The following is a 26,290-nucleotide window of genomic DNA, read 5'->3' on the forward strand; positions in this document are numbered from 1 at the left end:
TTCTGCATTTAAATGAAATAAATAGAATGCCCTAGAGTATGTCCTAAAAAAAGTTGTTACAACAAATAACTTAGGTTCACCACAGTTGATTGTTCCATTGTGGTATCTGTACATGTCACATCTTTGCTAAGGCCTGTTAAACTTTTTGTAAAGCCCAACATTGACTATAGAGGGTGTTAGAGCAATCCCAAAAGACTTACAAAATTATAGGTTCATATCTGCACATATTTTATGGCAAAAAAATATTAAAATCCTGTTAAAGCTATGTACATTGTTGTGTGGGTATGTTGAAGATATGAAGAGCAGACTATTTTATGTATAATGTGAAAAGATGAATATATTTAGATATAAAAATGTTTAGCTTATTGATGTTTGATGTTTGGATTTATATGACCTTTTTTTTTTTCCCCCCCCCCAAACTTTCTTTCCTATATACCTTGTAGAATCTGCTTTTCTCATACCAGCCCCCTCAGTCATCCAGCCGATTTTCAGTTTCCCAGACAGGTGACCTCACTATCACCAATGTCCAGAGATCTGATGTTGGGTACTATATCTGCCAGACTTTAAATGTTGCGGGAAGTATCATAACAAAAGCCTACTTGGAAGTTACTGATGGTAATGATGCCTTTACTTTATCATTCCCAAGTTTTTATTTTTATTTGAAGACAGCAGTGGAATGATATGATACTACTTCGGTATCTGCTTTGCATGAATGTATATTGCATGTGTCCTCGTGTGTGAAAGTCCTGTTTGGGCCATCTTTCTCAGGGGTTTAAAATATTGGATCTTGTGTAACAAAATATTTCCATTTTGCATTTAGTATATATATTTCAGTTTATAGATTTTTGTAATTTATCTGGCTCTTTTTTAGCTTCCTCCACTAGATATAATTTTCTTTAAATTGCTTACTGCCTAGCTCTTTATCCCTATTATTGTGTATTTGTTTGCATAGCTTCTCCATATACCCTTTTTCTCCCACTTTTTTCTTTTTAACAAAGCAGTATAGCAAGAAAAAAAATGTTAATCTGTATAGAAATCAGTAGAATAGTATGAAAATGAATATTGTCCTACATTTGTTTTTAGGAACAGCTGGGAAAAAATAAGATCTAAAATGCTACAGGGAACACAACTGCAAGCAGTAATGTATGCTGGTGTGAGAACACCTTGCCAATTATCAGAAATACTTCACCTTTTTAATAGTAAAGAAGAGGTTATAATCTAAGCGCTTATGGAAAAAGAGGATAAGTGCAGTCTGTGAAGAGACTTTAGGGATGGGAAGCCATTGTTAGGGAATCGTAACCATAAACAAGATCTTTGCCCTGTAGAAAGAAACATGCTGTGAACCTGGAGACTAAAATCATGTATTTACAGTCACTGGATTGAGGTTGCCTGGGGAAATAGGACTAAATCTTTTCTAGTTTCTCACAAGTGGTAAGCCACATTTCTTAATCCACTTTTATTCATTTACCGTTAGGGAGAAGGCCTTTCAAGGTGAGAAAAACATTCAAAAAGGAAGTTAGGCAAGAACCTTAACTCTGAATGTTTTTCTCTTAATGACCTACACCATCTGAACTTGGAAAAAACCATATTTCATTAAAATATAGTTCTTTGCTAGGAATATAAGCTCTGGGTTGATCTGATCAATAATTGTTTTTTATAATATCTTGGGACAGCAGGTTTTTTTGGACTTCCATAAAATTCAATGTATGTTATGCAGAATGATACCCTAATATTCCTAAAGGTAATAGAAGTTGCCATCAACTTCAGTGCACTTAAAATTACCATGGAATTCAGTGGCATGTAAAGCACAGATCCCCAGATTATGGACAACAGCAAAGTTCTTTACAAACTTGACCAAGTTAAATACAAGCTGTAAGTGAGCTTATTTTGACTGTCTCTGCACAGGAAGATGCTAGCAGCCTCACAGTGCATTGCACTGCAGTGCTACAGGTATGGACAAGCAGTAAAGGGTAAATTATGCAGTTGAAAAGTCAATGTAATTTGAATATGCAAATGAAATTGCAGGAGTTGGAGTTTAGCCAAAAAAATGCAGTACGAACACTTTGCTTGTTGTTACAGAAAGTCATTTAGAAATCTCTGACGTTCACAAATTACCAGAATTTCGGGTTTGTACTTCTGCTACCAAAGCAGTTTTTAAGTTATGTAAGACCCCATGACATTACTGAACCGATTAATGTCATTTCAAGTTGTGTCTATTTTCAGATTATCAGTTCATGTCATATTGGATGGTAATGATAGAGTAGATAAATGAAATACTATAAGATAGCTTTTACCTCTTTTTTTTTTTTTCTTATCCATAGGATAATGGAAAAAAAACCTCTCATGTAGGCCATCAGTTTTTTTTTTTCTGTGAATACTGAGACTGCTTTATGCCTTTCTGTGCAGTTAATAACCCATCAATAACATTTAATTTTCATTATGTGAAAGATGCATTAAAATGAATGCAAACACACTGTGGGATTCTCTCTGTGACTTTGAAGTCATATTGACAGATTCAGTCATCATAGAACTAAAAGTCAGAAACTACTGAAAAAATATATCTTAGTTGAAAATTTTTAATATGGTCCTATTCATTACCTTTGTGTTTGCTTTATCCTACTGTCAGTCATCTCCCAGTTAGGAAACAGCACCAAGATGAGTTGACACAGCATAATTTTTTTATTTTTTTTTTAAGTAGATATTTGCCAGGTTATCCCCTACTTGCACCTTTGTGTTTGAATGCTGAAAGTATGAATTCCGTTACACAGGCCTCTGTGTGATAGAAGACTAACAAGGTGAAATCTGTGCATTGACAAAGGATTTGGGCAGTCTTTTCTCATTCCATTATCACTTGATAAAGACATAGGATTAGCGAATGCCTAGCAGATACCACTATGAAATGTCACACTTCTTTATTTTCTGAAAATATTGTGTTGTGTATCATTTTAAAATTCTGTAGTTGCACATCATTATAATGCTCCCCACCCTGAATAATGCATGCCTCCAACTTTAATTACTTGTTTAATTATCTTTAGTTTGTTACAAAGCCTCAAGCAACTGCTGTTGCTTAGATGATTTGAAAATTGCTTTCAGTTGCAGAACTCTTTCTTGTTTCTTCTGGCAGTGATTGCAGACCGGCCTCCCCCTGTCATTCGACAGGGTCCTGTGAATCAGACTGTAGCTGTTGATGGTACTTTAGTACTGAACTGCGTGGCCACGGGCACTTTAATGCCCACTATCCTCTGGAAAAAGGATGGGATCCTCATTTCCACCCAGGATTCTCGCATCAAGCAGCTGGAGACAGGAGCATTACAGATCCGATATGCCAAGGTAGCTTGAACTGGCAAACGGGTTTTTCTTATTGTCTGTTTCACTTTGTTGGTTTTTTTTACCTCCGGGCATTTTTGGTGTAGTAAATCATGCATATAGAATTACTGAAATGTTAAATAATTGTATTAAAATATTTGATGCGTCATGCTTTCAGATAATTCATTATTTATGCTTAATACCTTGTCGTATTCTGCCTAAGGCACATTATTTTAGATTTCATAAGGAAAAATGCATTTAAGAGTTATTAATTAAGAGAATTTGTCGTACTTAAAACATGAAGGGGAAAGAAAAACTTGTATTTCACTAAGATGCTAAGATGAATCCTTAAATTATTTGAGCTTTAGTACTAATAGATCAAAATGATTTAAAAAACCCTAATTATTTCAGATGTTCTTAAAGAAATCCTTTGTTCAGCTTGCTGCAGTAACAGAGCCATATACACAACTTTTTCAGTTTTTAAAGTTTAAACATGTTCACTCGACAAAGTAAACATAGCTTAAAATGGTTAATTATCTGTCAAATACCTGGCTTTCTGAGGGCATTATAGCAAGTATCTGATCAGTATTGCCGGGCATGCCTCACATGCTGTAAAATATTTTAAAACATTGTTAAGTTTTAGCATACTAGCTATTTTCTGCTATCTTTTCTGTGGTTTAAAACGTAATTGTTTTAAATTAGGCTGAACACGTCACTTTACTACATTCCTTAGAGTTGCTGTGCTACAAGTTACTCTGGCTTTGAGTTTGAACCTCTGATTTTTTGAGTGCTTCCATTCAGCTCATCTGCTGAGGCTGGGACCTTAGGAGGATAGCATTTCTCTTGGGGGGAAAAGAAGAAACTCTTTTGAAATGTTATTAAGTCACACATGGACAAATAATCTAGCATTCAGAACTGGATGAGAATAGCATATGGAGATTCTTTTTGGGGTCTGCTGTAGAGTGAAATTTGTACTAACACAGGGAACCCCATATATACAAGGCCCTGTGCAGTATGTAAGCATTGTTTTAAAGATGACGTGCTGTCCAGTGCCGCAGTCCAGACAAATCCCTGGGCTTCCCTTTAGGCAGAAGCTTGACAGTTGCATGGGGTCTTGTCATGTGAGTTCCTTTTCAATTTGTTTGTTAGGATCTCACAGAGTAAGAATTAAATGCTATAAGAATTGGCCTTCTATTTGTTCATTACAGAATAAGAAATGTTAAATTAGAAACCTCAGCTTTTCCAATTCTTTAATGTATGTTCATAAGTAAGTATCCATTTTCATTTTGAATCATACAAAATCATACCTTCTAATGGAAGAAGTTTCTCGTTTGAATTTTTTTGAAACGTAATGCATTTATCCATATTCATGGGGGAATGTAGAGAGCTGTAATTAGTTTTCTAGCCCACTGAGTATCTGATTGTTTCAAATATTTATTCTTCTCTTTTCCCACTCAGCTGGGTGACACTGGTCGGTACACCTGCATTGCTTCAACCCCAAGTGGCGAAGCTACATGGAGTGCATACATAGAGGTCCAAGGTAAATCAATTAGCATTTCTTTGCGTGAGGAAAATGCATAAAGGAAAATTGGAAAGTGAAATGCAGAAGTTACCTGATTTTGTCATAAATTGCCAGTGGAGATTAGCATTTAGCTAATTTTAGTTTTTTTTAATTTTTTTTTTTAATTTAGTGGAGACAGCATTTAGCTTACAGCTGCTTCCTGTCTATACTCAGCAATTCTCTCTCCTTTGTTAGAGTTTGGAGTTCCAGTGCAGCCACCAAGACCCACTGACCCAAACTTGATTCCTAGTGCACCATCAAAACCTGAGGTTACAGATGTCAGCAGAAATACAGTAACATTGTCATGGCAACCTAATTTGAATTCAGGTGCAACACCAACCTCTTACATAATTGAGGCCTTCAGGTATACAAGTCTCATCTGATCTTGCTGTATTTAACACTTATATGTACTATGTTGTTAAAGAAGCATGTACTAACCTGCTGTTCTGTGTTTTATCCTTAGCCATGCATCTGGTAGCAGCTGGCAAACTGTAGCTGAAAATGTGAAAACAGAAAGTTTTGCAGTTAAGGGGCTAAAATCTAATGCGATTTACCTATTCCTTGTGAGGGCAGCTAATGCATATGGACTAAGTGACCCAAGCCAAATATCTGATCCAGTGAAAACTCAAGGTAAGCTTTGGATACTGAGCATTTTAGCATCCACAGTGGCCGTCACAAGTTGACTGAGCAATACCAGATGCAGGAATTCTGGTAACAAGCCTGTCGGTCAATCCTGGCTATAATACCTACTCAGTAGTAAAATACAATGTTTAAACTTGCATTTCTCTATAACATAGACTTTGAAAGCCGCTTAGACAGCATATTGTATTGTCTAAGGGAAACCTAATCTCTCTTACCCAAAGATAGTCACATCTTGCAGAACAGGTCTTGTTAGCAACAAAAGTAATCTCTGATTTTTTTTAATTAATCACACAAATCCTCCAGTTCCATGAAAATGTTGTTATTATTACATCCAGTGAATCAAATGAAGCTTAAAACTGAGGCAGAGAGAGAAACAACACATATTCTAAATCGATTTCTGCTGTTTAAAGTTTGGAGGAGTTTAGTACCGTGAGCCAGTAAAGGAGAGGATTTGGCAATATATATTAAAAGTACTTCAACGGTACAACTATCAGAAGTAAAATAGTAGAGAAGAGAGACAATGCTTACAGATAGACAAATGGAAGAAAAGTCTTGTTAGTAGTCATCTGCTGACTCTGTCTATGGCTGAAGTCCAGCTATGACTGGTCCAGCCATGCAAGATTTAAAATAACTTGATGTTCACTGTAGAAAATAAATTGCATATATGACAGCGTGCTGGGAGTAATGCATTGCAACTTTGCAGAATGCATTTTTCCAATAGAAATACTTAGATTCTTTAGGAGGGAAAAACTGGATATATTCTTTTTCAAAGTAAAAGTGCTAAATGTCATCTTTGTTTTTTTCCCGCATGTGTTGTTTGTTTGTTTCTTGTTTTGCATAAGTGAGTATGTGTTTGGCTTTGAAAGTCATTTCCTTAAAGGAAACAAAGCATTTTTCTTTGGTGACTCTTCATTTTTTTACTGAAGTTGATCTGAAAGCAGGTCTTCCTCACTGCACCTGGGGACTAACAATTTCACATTGCTGTCTTTGTTATTTTGTGTTTCTCCTGATGGGTAACAATTTCAGTGGCTATATATAGACAGGAGAGTCACCACATGGAAAATAGGTTCCTAAGTCTGTTACCAAGGAGAGATCTAGTAACCTTTTAGTGATTCCTGTATTCCTGGGCACAGAGCAACATGTGTTATTATGCAGGCAGGCAACAATGTTCTGTGTGAGTCAATTTTTTCATGCAGTGTCGTTTCATTCCTGGAGATGAGATGAGGCATCAGGTCTGAATATCCCAAGTGAACTATCACTGACCTGACTCTGATAAACAGCAAATGAGGCAGTGTGTTCTATTCACTCAACAGAACTGAATGATGTGTAATAGCATAAAAAGCTTCACTGTCCTCTGGGCATCTAGTAGAGGTGAAAACCTGAGAACTATGCAAAGCCTGAGTGAAAGTAGCAACCAATATATAAAATTTTCATCAATAGTAAGGAATGTAATCAAGTGTCAAGTTCTTTAAAGCAATTCCACTCCTCTTGCAATACTGTTTCGGTTTGGCGTAAGTCCTGGTCTAGCTAAGTAAGTTCAGATATTTTCCGGTTCACTTTTGTCTAGAGGGTGATACTGTCTTCTCCCAAATGTATGTCCACACCAGGAACCTGACCTACCTTCATCTTTACTTTACCAACATTAACAACAGCGTGTTTAGATGTTCTCACTGACAGTCCCTGTCTTGCAAGCTTGAAGCCAATAGTAGAAAACACACATATTTTTGTAGAGCACAGATGTGCAAATGGCTGACCCTATTAATTCATATTGTCGATGACTCATCTCTTATGACTAGCAAAGACAGAACTAGTTATTCTACTGACTTTCCTGTTGCATTAGAGCTTTAAAATAGATGTGAAGAAGGAAGGGGGTAATATCAGGCTGGCATATGAGTGGTTGGAAGAATGGGATGCGGGTATGGACCCTCCACCTGCTGCCCAGGGGCATGCTATGGATGTCGTGGCATGGCTTACGTTCTGTGGAGATGAGTGGGAGGCTCCTGACATAGTAGGTGTTTGGGAGGAAACTTCTCCAAAACACCTTATAGGTAATAAAGGGTTCACTAAGAAGGCAAGGCGACCGGCAGCTCACTTGAAGTGCCTCTGTACAAACGCACAATGCTTGGGCAATAAGCAGAAGGAACTGGAAGCTGCTGTGTTACTAGAAATCTATGATATAGTTGCCATCACTGAAACTTGGGGGGACAAATCCCATGACTGGAGTGTGGCTATCGATGATTACAGTCCGTTCAGAAGGGACACACTGGGAAGGAGGGGTAGAGGCAATGCCCTCTATATCAGGAAAGGGATAGAATGTGAAGACCTGTCATTGAGGAGTAGCCACAAACAGGTTGAGAGCTTGTGGGTCTGAACAAAAGACCAAGGAACCAACAGGATCTTGTATAGTCACTAGGGGAGGTCAGGCAGGGAAGTAGTAGGCTGGAGCAAAGTTTATGTAATGCATTATTCTGTATCTGGAATTAGATTATTTATTATTTATTTATTTATTTATTTTAAAAGAAGGCCAAAATCAATGTACTTTTCATGAATTTTCCAGTCTGTGATTTTCAGCCGCAGTCAGCATGGTATTTGTTTAAAATGAAGTGATCAAAGAGGGATGTATGAAATCAATACAGAAACTATGTAACTCTGTTGTCTGTAATATGTGTCTATTTTAGACAGCCTATTAGTGATTGCCCTATAAATTTTATATGTGCAACAGTCATTCCATTCCAGTTAAATATGATTTTAAAGGGCTATGCGTGCAGAAAATGTGTTTCCACTGTACAGTTGCTTATTTTGAGAGGAAGTTGTCCCTTCATGCATATGAACAATTTTTTTGGCTATAAGACTAAACGTGAGAAGAGTCAAGCAGCACTCAGCTGTGCTGTGCCTCCTGTTTACAGAAGTCACTTGCCATCAAAGAAGCTGCAGCCATCTGACTAATTTTTCTTTTCTTCAGTTTCTTTTCTTTTGTAATTAAATCCAGTTAGTTTGCCCATTAATTTATTGGAAGGTACAGCTTCTGCTTTTGCCATGCTTTATAGGTTTCCTGGGCTCTTGAAATTTGCAATGAGTAGTAGAACATGCCTTCCATCAGGAAAGCATAGAGAGATGCTGCTGTAGTCATTTACCAGAGACATCCCTGACTGTGTTTTTTCTCTTTATGCAGCATTTTCCATTCTGTCAAAGGAAGTGCAGTGCATTGATTTGGTAATGCCAAAGCATAGCTGATTAGCTTAATTCATGTAGTTTTTTCCTTACATAATTGGGAAGTACATAGGGTGAACTTTATTGGTGATAGCATCGTATATGTTATGATATATTAATTTGTATTTACATATACTTATTTTTACAATCATATATACTAGTGAGAATGGAATCTTAAATTGTTACAGATGTTCCACCAACAAGTCAAGGTGTGGATCACAAGCAGGTCCAGAGAGAACTAGGTGATGTGGTACTACATCTGCACAATCCTACTATTCTTTCTTCGTCCTCTATTGAAGTTCATTGGACTGTGAGTATACATCGGTATCATGGAGGTGGTTTTACATACTGCTGAATTGTACTGTTTGACTGCAGTGGAGTCACACTTCAAAAAGCTATGTAGTTTGTATGTCTGCAAATGGGTTTTTTTGGAATTTTGCTTTCCTACTTCATTAAAATTTGTCCTGTTTTCACCACTTCATGTCTCTATAGAGACTGATGTTTACAATATGGTGAGAGTATGAGTCATGCTCTAGGAGTTAAAGAGGTGATCAAAACCTTATTGAGTCATATAATTTGAAGATTTTGCACTGCTTTCAGTGGGAAATGTATCAGTTCCCTAACGAGATAACATGGGTGTGTCACTATCTGTCAGTCACCAGTGGAGAGAAATGCTCCATAAATCTGTTTGAAAGTGTTGCATCCACATTACATACATGTTGAGAAGAACACCCAAACCCATATAGCCTTATCTGTACCCATCCTTTCCCACAATGCTGTAAGTATGCACAGTACAGGGAGAAGAGATGAAAAGGGCAGATGGTTTTCAGATGTTGCGTTGATGCTGCTCTGGTGGGTGGAAGCAGGAAGTTTGCTGCATGTAGGATATAGCTGAGGAAATGAGAGAGCAAGGAAATAATACTGTAGGAATCCTGAAGCAGAGGGAATGGGAAAATACGTGAAAAAGATGCACATAGGCTTACAAGGCGTAGGCCTCAGAGAAAGAAAGGATTAGAAATTACTTACTATGGGAGAAATTTGGCAATCGAAAAGTAGAAATGTAAGAGAAAGAACAACATAGGAAACTGCAAGTACTAAGCAAAGAGATAAGAAAATGTTACTCAAAAAAGATCAGTTTCAAAACAGGATGCAGAATGAAGAAAAAACAGAGGATAATAATAGCAGGTACAAGAATAAATCCAAAGGGACTGAGCTTTGAGGTCTGTTTAGGACTTCCATATGAATATGTCAATATATTGACAGGTAGAGTGTAGGAGAGCACAGGATGTAGCCCCTGCCATGGCACGGCAGAACATTTTGGACAAGAACAGAAGGCATTTTGACTTTGTAGAAGAGCCTAGCCCAATGGAGTCCTGGTCCATGACCAGGGCTACTGAGTGTGCTGGAGTAGAAATAATATCTGCTGTGTTGCACAGCAGATACACTTGACACCTGCAGTACAGCCACCTGCAGCAGGCAATCTCCTTTAAACAGCTTTGAGGTTCCTAGCACAGTTCCATTTGACGTTTACTTACAGAGCAACCTTTTCCAGACAGGCAGTTTTTATCAGTCTCTTGGGTAGCCTGTGTCTTCTCTACAATTTCAAAAATAATCATTATCTCAGTTTCAGCTAACACATGCATTCTTTATGTGATTATTAAAAATGAAACGTGTTGCTTTTTGGAATAAAATTGCAAGCAAACAGTTGTATCACTGTATGAGGTTTTTGAAAATGGGGAAAATCTGATGTATTTATAATTTTTTTTATTGCTGTTATTGGACTTTGTTATTTGTCATTAATTGAAATCAGTAATTAAAAATAGTGAATGGTCCACAAGATCACTTCTATAAGAGAGCATTCTATATCAGTTATAGCCAAACACATGAGTCCCATCCTTATTTACATTAAGATCTCTTTCTCCATACATGTGATATAAAATCACCTTTGTCTAAAAGGCACTGGGGACCACTGTTTTTCATTGTTTCAGCTATGTTACCATATTGAGCTTTCTGAGCCTTTGCAGAGGCCTCTCTAAACAGCCCTTTCCCTCTAGCAGAGGAACCTCCTGCTGAGTGGGTGGAGGAAGAGTTAGGACAAATCTGCTCTCTGACAGAGCCAGGCTAATCACAGTGATGGAGAGAGTGCCAGCTGGCTGCCCTTTCAGTTTGCTTTCTCCAGAAGGAAGCAGGCAGGAAGCAGTGCTCATTTCATGGGTTTTGGGAGGCTTCCACACCTCAGGAGAGTTGGCAGGCTCTCGTATTTGATCTCTGTATTTATCACCCTGTGTGGCAGAGCTGTAGATCCTCTGCCCTTGCCCCCTTTCCCTGTGTGCTCCCTGCCCTGCCAGGCAGGTTCAGGGGAGGCAGAAGTCTGGCCTGTGCTGAGCTCCATCACTCTGCAGATGCAAAGGCCGTTCATTTCATGGAGTTAGGGCATATTATACAACTCTCTTATCCCCCTCTAATGCCTTCATAAATCCACAGAAACCAGCACAGTTCTACCGCATCAAACAGATTAATACACTTGTGAATCAAGCCTGTAATTTCCTCTAATGCAAGGAGCCTTTATCTGCTTTGGCAGTGTTGTTCACTTGGAATAAAAAGGAAGGGATAGTCCAAGAACCATGTGTAGCGTCACAGACATAATTTCCTGTTCATATTTATTGAAAGATGTTTTGTATGTTCTGCTGTCTTCCCAGGTGGACCAGCAATCCCAGTATATTCAAGGATATAAAATTCTGTATCGGCCTATGCCAGCATCCTATGGAGAGTCAGAGTGGTTAATCTTTGAAGTGAGGACTCCAACCAAAAATAGTGTTATCATTCCGGAACTGAAGAAAGGTGTAAACTACGAAATCAAGGCCCGCCCCTTTTTTAATGAGTTTCAGGGAGCAGATAGTGAAGTGAAATTTGCAAAGACCCTGGAAGAAGGCAAGTAGGAGCCAGACTGTCTTCATCTTTCCTTTTTGAAGTTGTAGTCTGTCCTGCTTTCCTCTGATACGTTCGTTATTTGAATTTGTTTGAAGTGTGTGCTGTTTGAGAACAGCAATCTGTGGCAGGGGAGACTCTGTTGGGCAGATCATTATGTGAATTGTTTGGTGACACAGAAGTAAATATTCAGAACCACGTGTGAGAGACAGAGAGAAAGAGATGTGCAAAAATCCCCTCCAACACACAATGGGAAATGCTCTTTTTATCTTCACTGCGGTGTGCACTCCTCCCTGCTGAGTTCATGGTCTGGTCACAAGTGACTTCTGTCAGATTCAAGCACTTGCTAATCACTATCTTGAGTAGATAGCAGACACCACAGATCATCAAAGCGCTACAGCTGAGGGGCTGGAAGCCACATTTTTAGAGGGCTTTCATGTCTGGATCAGTCAATAAGACAAAAATGAAAAGATGAATGAGGGCAATGGTTATAGTGGACTAAATTATGTATTTCCATCTCAAACGTGCTGAAAAGAGAAGGTTCATGAAGCTGTTCCTTTTGTTGCTGTTCAGGTGTAATAAGTATGCAAGATTGCCAGTGCCTCTGAATGGGGATTTCAGTGCTTATTTTGGCATGTGATACCTTTCCCCTTCTCTCTTCTTTCCGCGGTATAAATGCCATGTAGCTCTGTTTTATTGCTGCAAGCAGTTTGGGAAGTGTGCTTAATGGCATTAATCATCAGCTAAGCATCCAGTTTTTAGAAAGTATTTAAAATGCAAACCATATTTTTTTTATTGTAACTATGTTAATAATAACACATTCTGTCCTGATTTTAACAAATTTTGTATTACTCATTATTATTTATTCAATAGAGGATCTGAGGTTTCGCCTTCTATTGGAGTAAATTTATAGACTTTATCTTTCAAAACTGTTGATCTTGAATGAGATGGTTTGAGACAAATGAGGAATTCAGTGCTGGGAACTGTGTCATTCAAGTAATGGTTGTCCAAGTTCAGAAGGTCATGACCAGTGTGACTTTTCCTGTCCCGCACAGTGCGACTGCAGCAGGACTCAGGAGCCTGGCTGCAGGTTCACGTTGCTTTCCTCGGTATCATTTTAACTTATGGGCAAGGACTGCCCTTAATGAAGGGTAGGGCATAAAAGAATGCGTTTGTGTAGCCCAGAAACCAGCGTCCTCTTAAAAAAAGGCTCACTGCTGCGTTTGATGAACTTAACCATTAAATCCTTCTCTCTCCTAACAACCAGCTCCCAGTGCTCCCCCACAGAGTGTTTCAGTAACTAAGAATGATGGAAACGGGACGGCAATTGTGGTCACCTGGCAGCCGCCCCCGGAGGACAATCAGAACGGGATGGTTCAGGAATACAAGGTACTGCTGCCACACCTTGATCCCCCGGCAGAGGAGCGGGGACTGGCCGGGTAGTGACAGATTAGATTGTTCGTGGGTGCTTGGCTCCATCTACTGGTTAGTCAAAGCAAATGCGAGAGAAAATTGCTTCTTTGGCTCAAACTCCGTATTTAGTAATTCTAGATGGTAGAAAGCAATTAAAACACCCTCCATAAATCAAAGCAAAGGGTCAACACTCTTAATTAAAGCAACTACCTTCTTACCTTCATTATAACTTGAGAAATGCATACACAAGTAGAAAGGGAACCATACTTATTTGAGAGCCATTTTGTGATTCAAAGACATTGGTGGAGGCAATAAATATAAACAGGCTTAATGAGTTGAAAAACTCAGGGATAATAATTAACTGTGTTAAGATCTGAGTAAATTATGCGTAACTGGGTGGTTGAAACAAATAGAAAACTTTCACATAAAGAATGTGCTTGTATAATGCTCTGGGTATTTAGTGTATAGATATTGTTATTTTCTTTCACACACAGTTCTCATAATGCTTAATTTTTAACAAATTGTAAGAACATTATAAAATGTTTATTATTTGGTGTTCATTTAGCAACATACACTGTATTTTTTTTTTTAGTTGAGATTGTTTTGTGCTAATATACACAGCAAAGTGAAAAAGGCTTATTTTTCCTAAGCAACCTACAGACTTTTTAAATGTCTAGTTGTGGATACCAAGTAAACTTTATAGCCACAGAGAGGCAGAATCTTTGGTTTCAGTCTCCTGCAAATGTGCGTTATTGAGAACATTTTTGAAATCAGAATGGCTATTTTTTCTTGTTAAAATACTGTGTTATAGGCATGTATTTCCAGCCATGAAAACTTATTGTGCTATTTTTCTTTATCCCTCAGAAGAAAAGGGCAGGTGAAGAGCTTCATGGTCAATTTAGAGTAATAAAATGTCTTTCAGAACCTGGTCAGCTGGTAAAAAAAGCAGCTTATGGATTAGTTTCAGATATTTAACATAATTGGGAAAAAACACTTGCAGAGTTATTTTATTTAAAAACAGACCTTAAACTGAAGAGATAAAATTATTTCCATCAAGAAACCACATCAAAGGAATGTTAAGATTGTAAGGACAAAACAATAAAAGTCAGGAAATTCACATTTCCGGGTGGATATAATACCTAACATTATAGCATTCAGAGGTAATAGTCTATCAGGTATAGGAGCAAACATCTTGTAGCGTTTGTGTAGCAGTAGATGGCACACTGACATGTTTCACATCTACATTTATTGACTGGATGCCATTATTTTCCTTTGTGCTTTTCACCAGGGACAGAAAACAGACACAATGAATGTATATGTAATGGTTATTTAAATTGTTATATGTAATTAATTGAAGCAGTGACAGTAGCGCACACAAAAAGCCAAAAATTCAAATCACAGCAGAAGTCATTCCTTAACACAAAGTTAGACATTCTCTTGTTATACCAGTTCTTTCTTCACTTATGTGTTCATAATGCAAAGTACTCCTTCCTTCATAATACTCTGAAAGCCGAGTATCATTTGTCTCCTTAGGTATACATTCAAATATAGTATGGCAAGTACTGAATAACCTGATGTTTAACCTAATACTCCTGGTTTGCGAATTTCTCCATATATTTGAGCACCTAAGAATAGAACATTTTTGAAGAACAGAACTACTGTTCTATTAGAACAGAAGAACAGAACTAATGTTCGTAATGTTCTATTAAGAATAGAACATTAATGATGCATAGTTACAAATACGTAATAAATTGTTTTATTGTTTGCATATATGCCATTGTACAAGATGACAGGAACAATTTCTGTGAAAACGACAAGTGTTAAAATGACAAATGTTAAAATGTCCCACTAGCCTTGTTTCAGTTCTTGGCATCCAGAGAAGGAAAAAGGGTCTTACAATGTCCTGAAGGTGAAACAAAATTTCCACTGTCCAGGTGGGAAGGTCTCTACAGAAAAGGCCCTAGCAATTGTTCTATACATGAAACTCCAGCTCACTCACCTAGGAATCCACAGCAGCAGAATTGCACAAGGGATTAAGAACAACTATCTCTAAATCTTAAAAGAAATCTATATGTGAGAAGCAAAGTCTTCCTTCCTGTGTACAATCAGTGTAAGTTCATAAATGCTGCTGTTGTCAGGAAGGTTTGCTTCTTTGCAGATAAAGCACTGAATTTAACTAATTTAAGTTTCTAGGTAAATAGGGGAATAAAAAGGAAATCAACAGAGCTTCATCAATATTTTTAGCAGATCTGGATTAGGTGCTACTTCTGCTTTAAAAGCATTTGCAACATCAGTGGTGCAGGCCTAAAGAGATAAAAATATCTCATCTTTTTTTTCTTCAAGTCTTTTATATCACTGGTGTAATTTTTAAAGTGGAGAATTGAAGTCATTAAACCTACATCTAACCAAAAAATGAGATCTGATATCGTGCCTTTGTCTCTCAATAGAAGATCACATATTACTCAAAAAAAAAAAACAAAAGGGTAATGTTTGGATTCCAGCATGATGTTGGCTCTGTTGTGTTGTCATGTGATGAAAGACTTGCCCTTGCACTTGAGTGAAAGAAGTCATGTTTGCTGAACGATTTCTGGGGAAGAGAATTGCAGGTTCATTTGACTGAATGCTCTTAGTTTGTTGTATATGTGAATGATTCTTGGCTACAGATCTTCCTTTATTTGTTTCATGTTACTAGTGCTTTTAGTTTAATTAGCACTGATGTCACTGGTTGAACTGTAAATGTATTAGAATAAACCCAGCAAATAATTTTAGTAGTTGGAGCTGGTCTTTGCATCAAAAGGTATCTTTTCAGTATTCATACAGTGCCTAGGACAGCAATCCGTGACTGCAGGTGTTAGGGTAGTGACAAATTCTAAATTTCTTTCTCCAGGAAATGTGTCATCCTTCCTTCTACTTTTCCCTGGTGTTGAATTTTGAACATTTATACATACCATATGCTTCTCTGCAGGTTTGGTGTCTCGGCAATGAAAGTCGATACCACATAAACAAGACGGTAGATGGTTCCACCTTTTCTGTAGTCATCCCCTCCCTAGTTCCTGGTATTCGATATAGCGTGGAAGTGGCAGCAAGTACTGGGGCAGGACCTGGAGTGAAAAGCGATCCCCAGTTTATCCAATTAGGTAAGCCTGCTGGTAATCCTACCTATTGGCTTCAATGATTTTTGTTTGTTTGCTGTTTGTCTTTTATGGCACCAGAAATACTTTCAAGACAAGTGAAATGGATAGTGTTACTTGATCTCTGGAATAACAGCATTTGGCATTTCTGGTTTTAAACTTGCCTTAGAACAGCATTCTAAAGGTGGGCTTATAACAACACAGGTTTTTTTAATCTCCCAATTCAGAAATGCTTTTTGGTTATTGACTTTTCAAAGTGAATTTTCGCATTGAAAATTGTGTAATGACTGGTGTAATGAAACATGTAGGAGAGAGTGAATCACTTAAGTGTTGGCTCACTTTAGTTTAGGGACCTAATTTGTCTTGATCAGTTTTTGTATTTCTTTATTGAAGCTAAAACACAAGAGCATACTGAAAGGGGCACAATAAATATCAACTATATGTGAAAACTATTATAAAATCCAGAACATTAACAAGAAGTACGGAGATGACTTACAATAATCTTGACTTCCTAACTTAATTTACACCAAACGTCTCTGTCGTAAATGCAGATCAGAGGCATTGCTCCTGGATGTAGCTGGGAGAAGTGCATCTTTGCTCTTGGTTAGTTGAAGTTTATTTAAAGTGGCTTTTGGTATAGTTATATGGTCCTTTACTAGTGTGCTTGTATCAAAATACCTTATCATTACAGTATATAATTGCCAAACCAAACTCAACACGTTGCTTTGGACTTCGTGTCCTTTCAGTCTTTGTATCTTTAATAGATCTTCCTTGTTCTTTGACTTTTTTATATAAAAATCTATAATTACTTCATGTGAAAATAAGACTGAATGACTAATATAGTGTCTGGAAAATTACATGTACATTTCCTTGACTATTAAAGTGAAGGTCATATTTAACTTACTTAACTTATATGGACATATGATTCTCAATTACATTAAGAGAGATTTTATGATACTCCATTAATAGGCACAAAATCCTGTAGTTATTTGTGGGATTGTTCTTTCCTACAGCCAGCTTCCATTCACAGCTTCCTACAGCCAGCTTTTAAGTCGAATTCAAGTTTGTTTTACATGGCTTAGATTTTGAAAAATTTAAATTAGTGAGGCTTACCCCCATATTTTTTTTTTCTTTACTTTTCTGTGATGTTAAGCAAATGCTAAATGAAAGTGAAATTTGTAATGAAACTTAATCACTTTGGGGGTTCACTAAGTGGAATAAGAAACCCATCAGACTCTGTCAGGGTAAGATTTTTGCCTGGTTTTGGGTTCCTGGCCTTTACTGACACCATTTTAGAAAGCACGGAGCAATCACACTCCTCAGAGGGTGTTCAAATGTGCAAGACTGGTAAAATCCTTATATTTCCTTGTGACTGGAATTTGCTTTCATAGTCTCTGCTGCTGGCTACTAATTATGTGGCATGGCCAAATCCACATACACTGTGGTGAAAATGCCATAATTTGTTTGTTACATGCAGAAACCTGGAGACAGGAGTCTTGTAAAGATCCATGTCATTAGAAGCAGCAGAAAGGAATACCTAAACAGTGCTGCAGTCCTTCAGGTAGCTGCAGGAGGCTACTGAAAATTAGTACTTAAATTTAAGAGGAGTACTCCTTACTAGCCCAGATCAACCTAAAATAATCAAGGCAAAAAAATGACTGCAAGTTACCTAACCCTGCCCTGCGCTACAAGTTCTCCCTGAGCCCCCGCAAAAATGACAGTCTTAGTTCTTGGATGTACTCCCAGCACCGGGGGTGGAGCAGACACTGCAGTCTTCTGATAGCTCTTCTGAAGAAAAAATTAATTTGTTGATGTCATCAGTTGGCACTTTTCACTGGCAATAAATTACATAGTTACAGAGAGAGGGAAAGGAGGCCAGGGAGGGTGAGGAAAGAGGTCTAAGGATGCTAATTTTAGGTTTGAAAGAGTCCTCATTCCCTGTACCTACCTGCTCTGGGAACTTCATGTTTACCACTGAAAAATGAGTTCTACATTTCTGTTACTGGTCTCAACTATTCCTTCAGGAAGTATTTTCCTGATATCTGAATTAGTGCAATCCTTACTTTAAAAAAAACAATAATTAAGATTTCTGTGTGTGCAAACAGGATATACAATGTGATTTAGATAGTCACTCTTTTTAGATAGACGCTTACTTTTTTTTAAAGAACTTTCCATTAAAATTAAATGTTTATCTCCTTATAATGTGTTTTTCTTACTAAAATGTGAGACTAGATTGTGGCTGGCTCTGGAACATCCAAAGAAGAGGGGGTTTGCCCTAGTATAGCCTACTGTCTTGTGCAGCAGCCTCATATTTGACTTGGCCAGCTATGCAGGGTACACCCAGGTTTGTGACTGTAAGAAATGACTGGGCAGTGTTTCACCTGAGTAGGTGACAGAAGGAAGCTTCACCTTTTGGAGGCTGCCTTCCAGAACAAGAGGGGAAGACAGGAGGCATTGGATTCGCTGAGAGCTAAGGCGTACAGTCACACTACTATGCATCAACTGAGCTGTGATAACTGACCTCGTGTGCACGCTTAACCTGTTACAAAGACAGGTACAAATTGTAATCTCAAAGCTCTTTTATTTTCCGTGTCTCAGCTGACATGAAGCAGCTCACTGAGCTGCAGTACCCTGGACTTCCCGTGCCGCGAGGGACAAGCCAACAGTATGCTTGCTTGTTTTTCAAAATCACCTTTCAGTGTTTAAAATCATGAGATCAACTGAAAAATCATTTGTTGTCTTAAAACACTCCCCATGAGGCTTCTGAATTTTCCTTTTGGCTTTTGAATGACCTTTTAAAGCTTTCTGTGAATTCCAAAGGCTGGAAAACCTCGTGTTTGTTTGTTTTAAAAGAAAAGTTGATATTTTACATAAAGAAAGACTACAAGAGCTTTGGTGTTAAAGAAAAGAAAGCGTATTTCATGAGATCTACATGTAACTCACTATATTGTTCTTAATATGCTGTGGTATGGAGAAAAATATCATAGAATTTTGATAGAACTTTTTTTCTTGTCACAACATGCAACTTCAGAATATTGGTTACAAAAATGCTTTGTACAAAAAGGTGAGAATTGTCACAACAAGTTGGTTTCTGCCAGTCTCTAGCCTAACTTTTGAACAGTGATGAGATACTACCTTTTATAGCTTGGCGCTATTACCTGTGCATGTTGGCAAGTAAGTAGTGAAATTGGAAGGTATTGCAACATATTTTGTTTGGGGTACCAGCTCTGAGAAGACCCACAGTTGCAGTCGATGCTACTCTTAAATTCATAATTGGTGTGAATTTATGGTATGCCATTATTCATTAAAGGATGTCCGCACAATTATTATTGAGTGCATCATTTCAATCAATGGATGTCTCAAGTGTACAAAACAGGAAATTCTCATTGAATCTTTATTATCCTCATTCATGTAGGAGATGTGATTTGTGAACTAGCTAGAATGCCTTCAGGGATTATATTCTGTCAGCTCTTCAAGTACTTCTACTGTGATAGCTGTAAGGGGTTTTTGTTGATATTTTTGTCTTATGGCCTGAAAACAACTCAAAGAAAGTAATCTCTTTTTTTTTCCCCTCACAGCAAGCCCATCCAAGACAGTTTGATGCTGTCTTCTCAAACTGTATGTTACAAGATTGAAGAACAAAACTGACATTTTTCCAGTTTGAAAGCATATATAAGTAGAAAGGAAACAAAATAGCATATTCATAACCTGGTACTATTTTACCAAATAATTTTCATATTGCATCATGCACATTTATTTGAGGAAGCACTCAAACATTATGTTGCAGATTACTGGTGTTCTGCAAGCTTTGAATTGCCAGATAGCAATGTCAAAAACATTTAGATCTTCCTACTTATTGTTTTTACATTTTGTATGCTAAATGAGACAAGCAAGTGGAAAGGTACTGCTTTGTAGGTTGTACATGTACGGGGCAAAGTTTAGGTTGCTTGCACACCTGTGAACCTGGAAATTCCTGTCTTTTTTGTATCTTTGGCGTGCCAGTCTTAATTGTATATTAACCTTAATTGTATATTAAACTTATAACATTTAAATCCTTAAATGTTAGTTTTTACATTATTAGTATTTATATGAATATTTAACTTTGGAGAATTACAGATCCTAGTTCTTCTCAATGTAAATTCTAATGAGTTTTCATCAAAGTTTGAAACTTGGAGCTTCAAGACAGTCAGACAGGGTAGCCTGTGAGCAATAGCCATAGTAACATTAACTATGATTAAAAAGAAAGCTCTTATCCTGAGGAGAGTAGAAGAAGGTATGAGTCACTGTGATAATATGCTGGGTTTAGGGAGTTGTGGGATCAGCCTGCTCCAACAACTCTGAGGCATTTTCAAGTACTTTAAATGCCACGACTGCTGCTCTGGCAGTAAGATGCACTTTCCCGTAGAATGTTTATGTTCACTTATTATTTTGGCACATCTCCTCAAAGAGTGCAAGCAGGAACAGGAATGTTGATTATGAACCATTTATATCTCAGCCAAAGCTTCCAGAAATTTCCTCGGATGAAGAGAAAGTACTTTTTTTAGTTCAAGGACTTTTTTCCTGACTGGTCATTCAGGGAATGGAGAGGCAAGATGACCTCAAAGAAAGGCTTTCAAGATATTGTTCCTGGAAATTTTTAGTCATGAAGTGTTCACTAGATTTCATTCTCTTTGCTTTATATTTAGCTTACTTTCTATTTTTGAATTACAAGAGGAGTAGGACATGGATCAAATGTGGCCTCTTGAAAGCCCTTCCCTCTTCTTTTCTATGATGCTATTTATATGACTGTACATGAACACATACACATTTTTCTCTTTACTGTATGTGTAAATATATGCCATCTAATTTAATGTAATGAATCTAACAGTCCACCCATGTACAACATGTAATAAGCCTAGTTACTTAAAAGCAACTATATTATTATGCTGTTTTTATGCTTGCAGTGGCTAGAAAAATCATTCCATGAAATGGATTTTAATTAACAATTACAACAATAAATGTTCAAAGACATTCTTCAGTATTTTGTAATCTTCATGCATGCATTGACTGAGCAATGCAAAATGTTTCTGTACGTAAAAGTACTGTTCTTCTGCATAGCTGAATAGTTGTAATGTTTAAAAAACATTCGAATTTGCTTTTGAGTTTGTGGTCATATCCCCCCCCCCCCCCCCCGATTTATTGTTTCAAATACATATATTTAAAGGACTAGAGAAAAATATTTATCAGTCTTCTGAATTTCCTCTGGAAATCTTTTGTTCTATTCCACTAACATGAACAAGGTAGTGTAGCTGTTTAAAAATATAGAAATGGTAGACTTACTCATTTTGAAAAGAGACTGATGATGCAAGTTTTCATATCTTAATATGGCCTCAGCTGCAAAGAGAAGAATGAGAAGATGAGATAGCAAGTGACAGATTTAATTCATTGGTCACAGTATACTTTATACATTTAAGCCCATCTGGCTGCTTCTATGGACCTTCACTTGGCTGTCGCCATAAAATCTGAAGCAACCCATCTTATCCTTGCACAAATAGGCATGAAATCTATAAACCCAGCAGACACAAAGGGTGTATTAGTCAGAAAAGAATGAGTCTGCCTGGTGAACTTTCAGACTAGGCAGTGCACTTCGGATCACAGAAGATAAAGGGACCTGAAACATGAAATAAAATTTCCAATAAGGTAGCAGTCAAAGGAGGCGGGGGTGGTGATTCCAGGGCAAAATAGGTATTTGACCTTGATGTCACAAAACCTGAAATCTGGAATTCTTCACTGGAAGGAGTTGTTATTGATTGACCCATTTCCCATTCAAATAAGTATTCTTTTCCAGAGGACGTCTGCTATTTGCATGATTTGTTGTACTGCAGTTTCTTATATTTTATTTAGGCTTATTTTGGAATAATACAAGGCAAGTCATCATAAAAAAACAAAACAAACAAACAAAAAAAGTAAAAATCTGTCCACTGCTTAGGCTGTAGGGAAAAGACATGTTTTTTTGAGTAAATAGATTTTGATTTCTTATCTAGTTTATATTAACAGAATTAATAACAGCACCTTTCTCCTTAAAGTACTAATCTCTCATTCTGAATGTCATGTCACTACCCATAGTAAAAAGCAGCTAACCATTGGATTTACACAAGAATAAAAATGGATATTTCAAAGACTAAGTAAAGGTTTCAAATTCTTGCCCTCACCCTGTGCAGTAATAAAATTTCAGTAAACACTCACAGTAGTGGTAAAAAATCAGGAAGACTGTATTTTGTCTTTGAGTTGCTTCATTTCAGTTAGAAGGCTTTGGTCATTGACTGAATATTCTTACTGCTTTTCCTAGGAGGTTCTTGCAAAGTTTGGTACAGAAAGACCAGGAAAGACTGATTCTTACAGTTACTTTACCTATTTAAAAAAAAAAAATTAAAAATGTTTGGAAAAATACATGTTCTTTATTTTTATGTGGGATATTTAAGGATAAACTGTTTTCCAAAAGGCCTGCTTGTTTGGCGATAATGAGACTGCTTGACTATTTTTACCAATTCTTAACTCTTACTTTTAGTTGTTTATTAGCTTTTTCATCTATGTCAAGAGGGCAGGATTGGTTATTGTGTACTTCTACTTCTTTATGTACTTTTAAATATTCAGTCTTTTTTAATTGAGGTCAAAGTCAGAGACTGCAAAGCTCATGTTAAACAATGTAGTACATGATGTAAGTCTTCTGTCAGGAGCTGCTAAATGTATCCCTCAGTATCAACCTAATGTGAATGTACTTTGAATTTGTAATTCTGTGATTTTCACTTATGAAAGTCGATATCTGGGTAGTTGATTTCTACCCATTCACAGAGCTCAAAGAACAGACTGTGCATGTTTCATGCTTGAGTTTTCTTTTACTTGGTGTGTTCTTTGCTAACTTTCTGGATAATTTTCCAAAGCTGATGTTGCTTGCTAAAATAGGAGTAAGAATAAAAAGAAATAGCAGTCCCTGGGTTTGCAATTTATGAGCATAACTTCCTATTTGTATGCCTTGTGGCCTGATTTTAGTGTTTTTTCCTAAATAAACAAAAATCATTGAAGTCGGAAAAGAAAACATTGGATTATTGAAGTCTTGTATGGAAAAGAAACCATTTCTATCTATACCTGTAAAAAGAGGTTTTTGAAGAATAGTCTTAAGGATTTCACCTTGCAAAACCGGACTACAATTTTGTCAGTTCTTTTTCATGCTCCCTTTCACAGTTGCTTCTTTAATTAATTGGCTGCTTTGGGTATCTTTTTTTTTTTTTCAGATTCTCATGGAAACCCTGTGTCTTCAGAAGATCAAGTCAGTTTAGCCCAGCAGATTTCTGATGTAGTAAAGCAGCCTGCCTTTATTGCTGGAATTGGTGCAGCCTGTTGGATTATCCTTATGGTCTTCAGCATCTGGTTATATCGCCACAGGAAGAAGCGAAATGGACTCACTAGTACTTACGCTGGTATCAGAAAAGGTGCCATATTTCAGTCTGCTGGCTGCTGAATGCCCGTTTACTGCCTATTTACTTTGTCGTCAGTCTTTTGTTCTAAGGCTTGATGCAGGAATTATCAAATTACTCAATACTTTCAGGGAGTGTGGACCAGGAGCAAATGCAGAAAGCAGTAGTATTTACGTAATGTGTTAAACCTGGCTTTAAAGCATAAATTTAGAAAAATAACTAGGCTAGCTTTTCTTAAAGATACTCCTACAAATGAGAAATGTAAAGATGTGTTTAAGGCTAGGAGCTTCCAATGTGCCCTAGCTATCTGACACTGTACCGTCTGAAAAGGAGTTGAGTGGATGGTAGTTCGTTGTACCTCCGGCTCAGGCCTTTGCTTGCTGCTAAGAATACTAATGGTGGTGGACATTACAGTAACACTTCTGGTGTTTGTACTCAGATTTCCTCGTGTTCTGGGGGAATGTGGTGATGTGGTCTTTGCAAAAGCGCAACAGTCAGTAATACTTTCCAAGACTCTTTCATAAATGCCATTATGAGACCCATTGTGAGACCGTTTGTTGTGACTGAATTCTGGGAATCACATCCGGCATCTGCATTTGGTTAGAATGGCAGCAGTGGGGCTAATTTAAAGTATTCTTCATTTTCATGTTATTGATAGCTTTTATATCAGGTTGTCAGTGGGCAAGCAGTGGTTTACAGTATAATCTGTAATAAGCAAAACTAGAATCTTTACCTGGAAGATCTTCTGGGATAAAACCTTGATTTGTAATGATTCAGTAATCTTCTGATTATGCCCTGAAGTTAAAGCAGGATTCAGTAAGATACAGTTCATTACAGCTCAAAGCAGTACCTCATAGGCACTATAGACTGAGACCCATAAATTCTGGAATTAAACAGAAAATGGAAATTACTGGTTTTGAAGAAACAGAGGAAGAGTGTTTGATACTGAGCAATCAAAAGATAGATCTAGGCTTAAAAGGTACATACATCTTAATGTATGAAAGGTGTTGTGAGATTACATTCTTTAGTCACTTCAACAATGAACGTGTGAATGGCAAGATGGATAAGCAAATATAACACAAATGTTTTCAAACAGTAGCAGGGTGTCGCTATGAAAAAGAAGCAGTGCTAAAAATAGCAACTGAGTGAGTGGAAACATTATAGTTCTGGAGTGTTGCAAAGTTTTGGTGTCCTCCATGCTGTTAAAAGTATCAATGCTTGCAGTAAACTGAAGGCACTGTGGTTGCAGCAGAATTGTAACCACAGAAATCAAGGATAAATTTTACCTTTGATTTTGTTCTGCTAGGATTTCTTAAGATAAGATAGACCCCAACATTCTGCTGCATTGGCCTGCTCTGTTTTGTTTTACTAATAGCATGCTGCCATACTGCCTTTCTACAATTCTATCAAACTAACATCACTATGCTTTCAGCAGTACCTATGATTAAGTAAAAGGCATACAATTTGTCCTTAAAAATGGTTACTTTAATGACATCAGCTATTGTTTAAAACAGCTGTGTTTTTCAATATCTGTAAAAACATCTTTTGTGTAATTTGGTGGGGATTTTAATGGAAATACACAGAAAAGCAGAGTCTACATCTCCATTATGAAGTATTCTTCAAGGAAATAAGACATCTTTAGTGAAATAGAAATCGCAAAGTATTTTGCCGCTCTGCAGTGCATCAAGTCATCACTGCAAACCCAAACTTTCTTCAGTCTTGCATTATTTATTTTTATATTTAGCTTCAGGCTTGTCATCTGTTAAAGTACTTCACTGCTCCCACACATACATATTGTACTAGCATTCTAACACACTCAGAAGGTTTATTAATAGAAGCTATGAGAATTAAGATATCCTTTCATGTAACAGCGATAAAGATTTGGTTTAGTTGAACCTCTGTTCATCTGTTCCTCAGTTCCTGAAGAAAATAAAGTAGATTTAGTACTTAGCTCACCGGAGAGTAATGAGTCAGTAGTTTAAGGGTTTGTTTTTTTTTTTCATGTCCTTGTAATTGCAAATTAATTTTGAGACACTGGATTCTCTTTTAAACAGCTCTGATTTAAATGCATCTTTTATTTTAATGAAAGCTGAGTACTACAGTTCTGTGTTTCTGAATGTAGCTAAATTAAACTTGACTGTGTGAAAAGGCCTGTCTCAAAGAAAATACAATGGTATTCCCAAGATAAAGAGCTGTGCTACAAATGAAGCCTGAAATGGGTTAAGTGGTTGAGGTTTGGGGTTTGGGTTTTTTTTTTTTATTTGTTTTTTTGGGTTTTTTTTTTCCTTTTTGCTTAGTGTCATATGCCTGGAAAATAAATTGACTTGGTAAAAGTTGGGGGAAACTACAGCATATCTTAACAAGACACTCTGGACTCTCCCCAAACGAGTTATTGTAAAAATTAGATTAAACAGTTGTTCTCTTTTCTTTCTGTGCCAGGTTTGCTGATCAAATTCTGCCTCAAGGCTACTTTTAGTGAATATTTTATTATTTCTGTTACATTTCTGTGCTGTCATTGGATCGAAAAGGGTAATATTAGCCTTTTTCTGCCCATTAGTGATAGGAAGAACTATACTATATTGTCAACAGGAGAGGGAGCATGTGCTAATAGGAGGAGCAGATGCTCGTGCTCTATATTGGGATTA

The 26,290-nt window shown here is 37.2% G+C and overlaps 1 protein-coding gene across 7 annotated transcripts in view; it reads left to right on the forward strand.

Annotated features, from left to right (window-relative positions):
* ROBO1 (roundabout guidance receptor 1) overlaps positions 1-26,290 on the forward strand; it is a 618,408-nt gene that overhangs the window by 558,644 nt on the left and 33,474 nt on the right. For all 7 annotated transcript variants that reach the window (XM_069870168.1, XM_069870199.1, XM_069870188.1 and 4 more), the window contains 10 exons: positions 444-615; positions 3,125-3,330; positions 4,765-4,846; positions 5,063-5,231; positions 5,331-5,497; positions 8,908-9,029; positions 11,419-11,650; positions 12,915-13,036; positions 16,026-16,197; positions 23,463-23,660. In XM_069870168.1, coding sequence (XP_069726269.1) covers positions 444-615; positions 3,125-3,330; positions 4,765-4,846; positions 5,063-5,231; positions 5,331-5,497; positions 8,908-9,029; positions 11,419-11,650; positions 12,915-13,036; positions 16,026-16,197; positions 23,463-23,660 — 1,642 coding nt within the window. The remainder of the gene's footprint in view (positions 1-443; positions 616-3,124; positions 3,331-4,764; positions 4,847-5,062; positions 5,232-5,330; positions 5,498-8,907; positions 9,030-11,418; positions 11,651-12,914; positions 13,037-16,025; positions 16,198-23,462; positions 23,661-26,290) is intronic.

The sequence above is a fragment of the Phaenicophaeus curvirostris genome, chromosome 1 (assembly GCF_032191515.1).
Source record: "Phaenicophaeus curvirostris isolate KB17595 chromosome 1, BPBGC_Pcur_1.0, whole genome shotgun sequence".
In the NCBI taxonomy this organism is placed as follows: domain Eukaryota; kingdom Metazoa; phylum Chordata; class Aves; order Cuculiformes; family Cuculidae; genus Phaenicophaeus; species Phaenicophaeus curvirostris.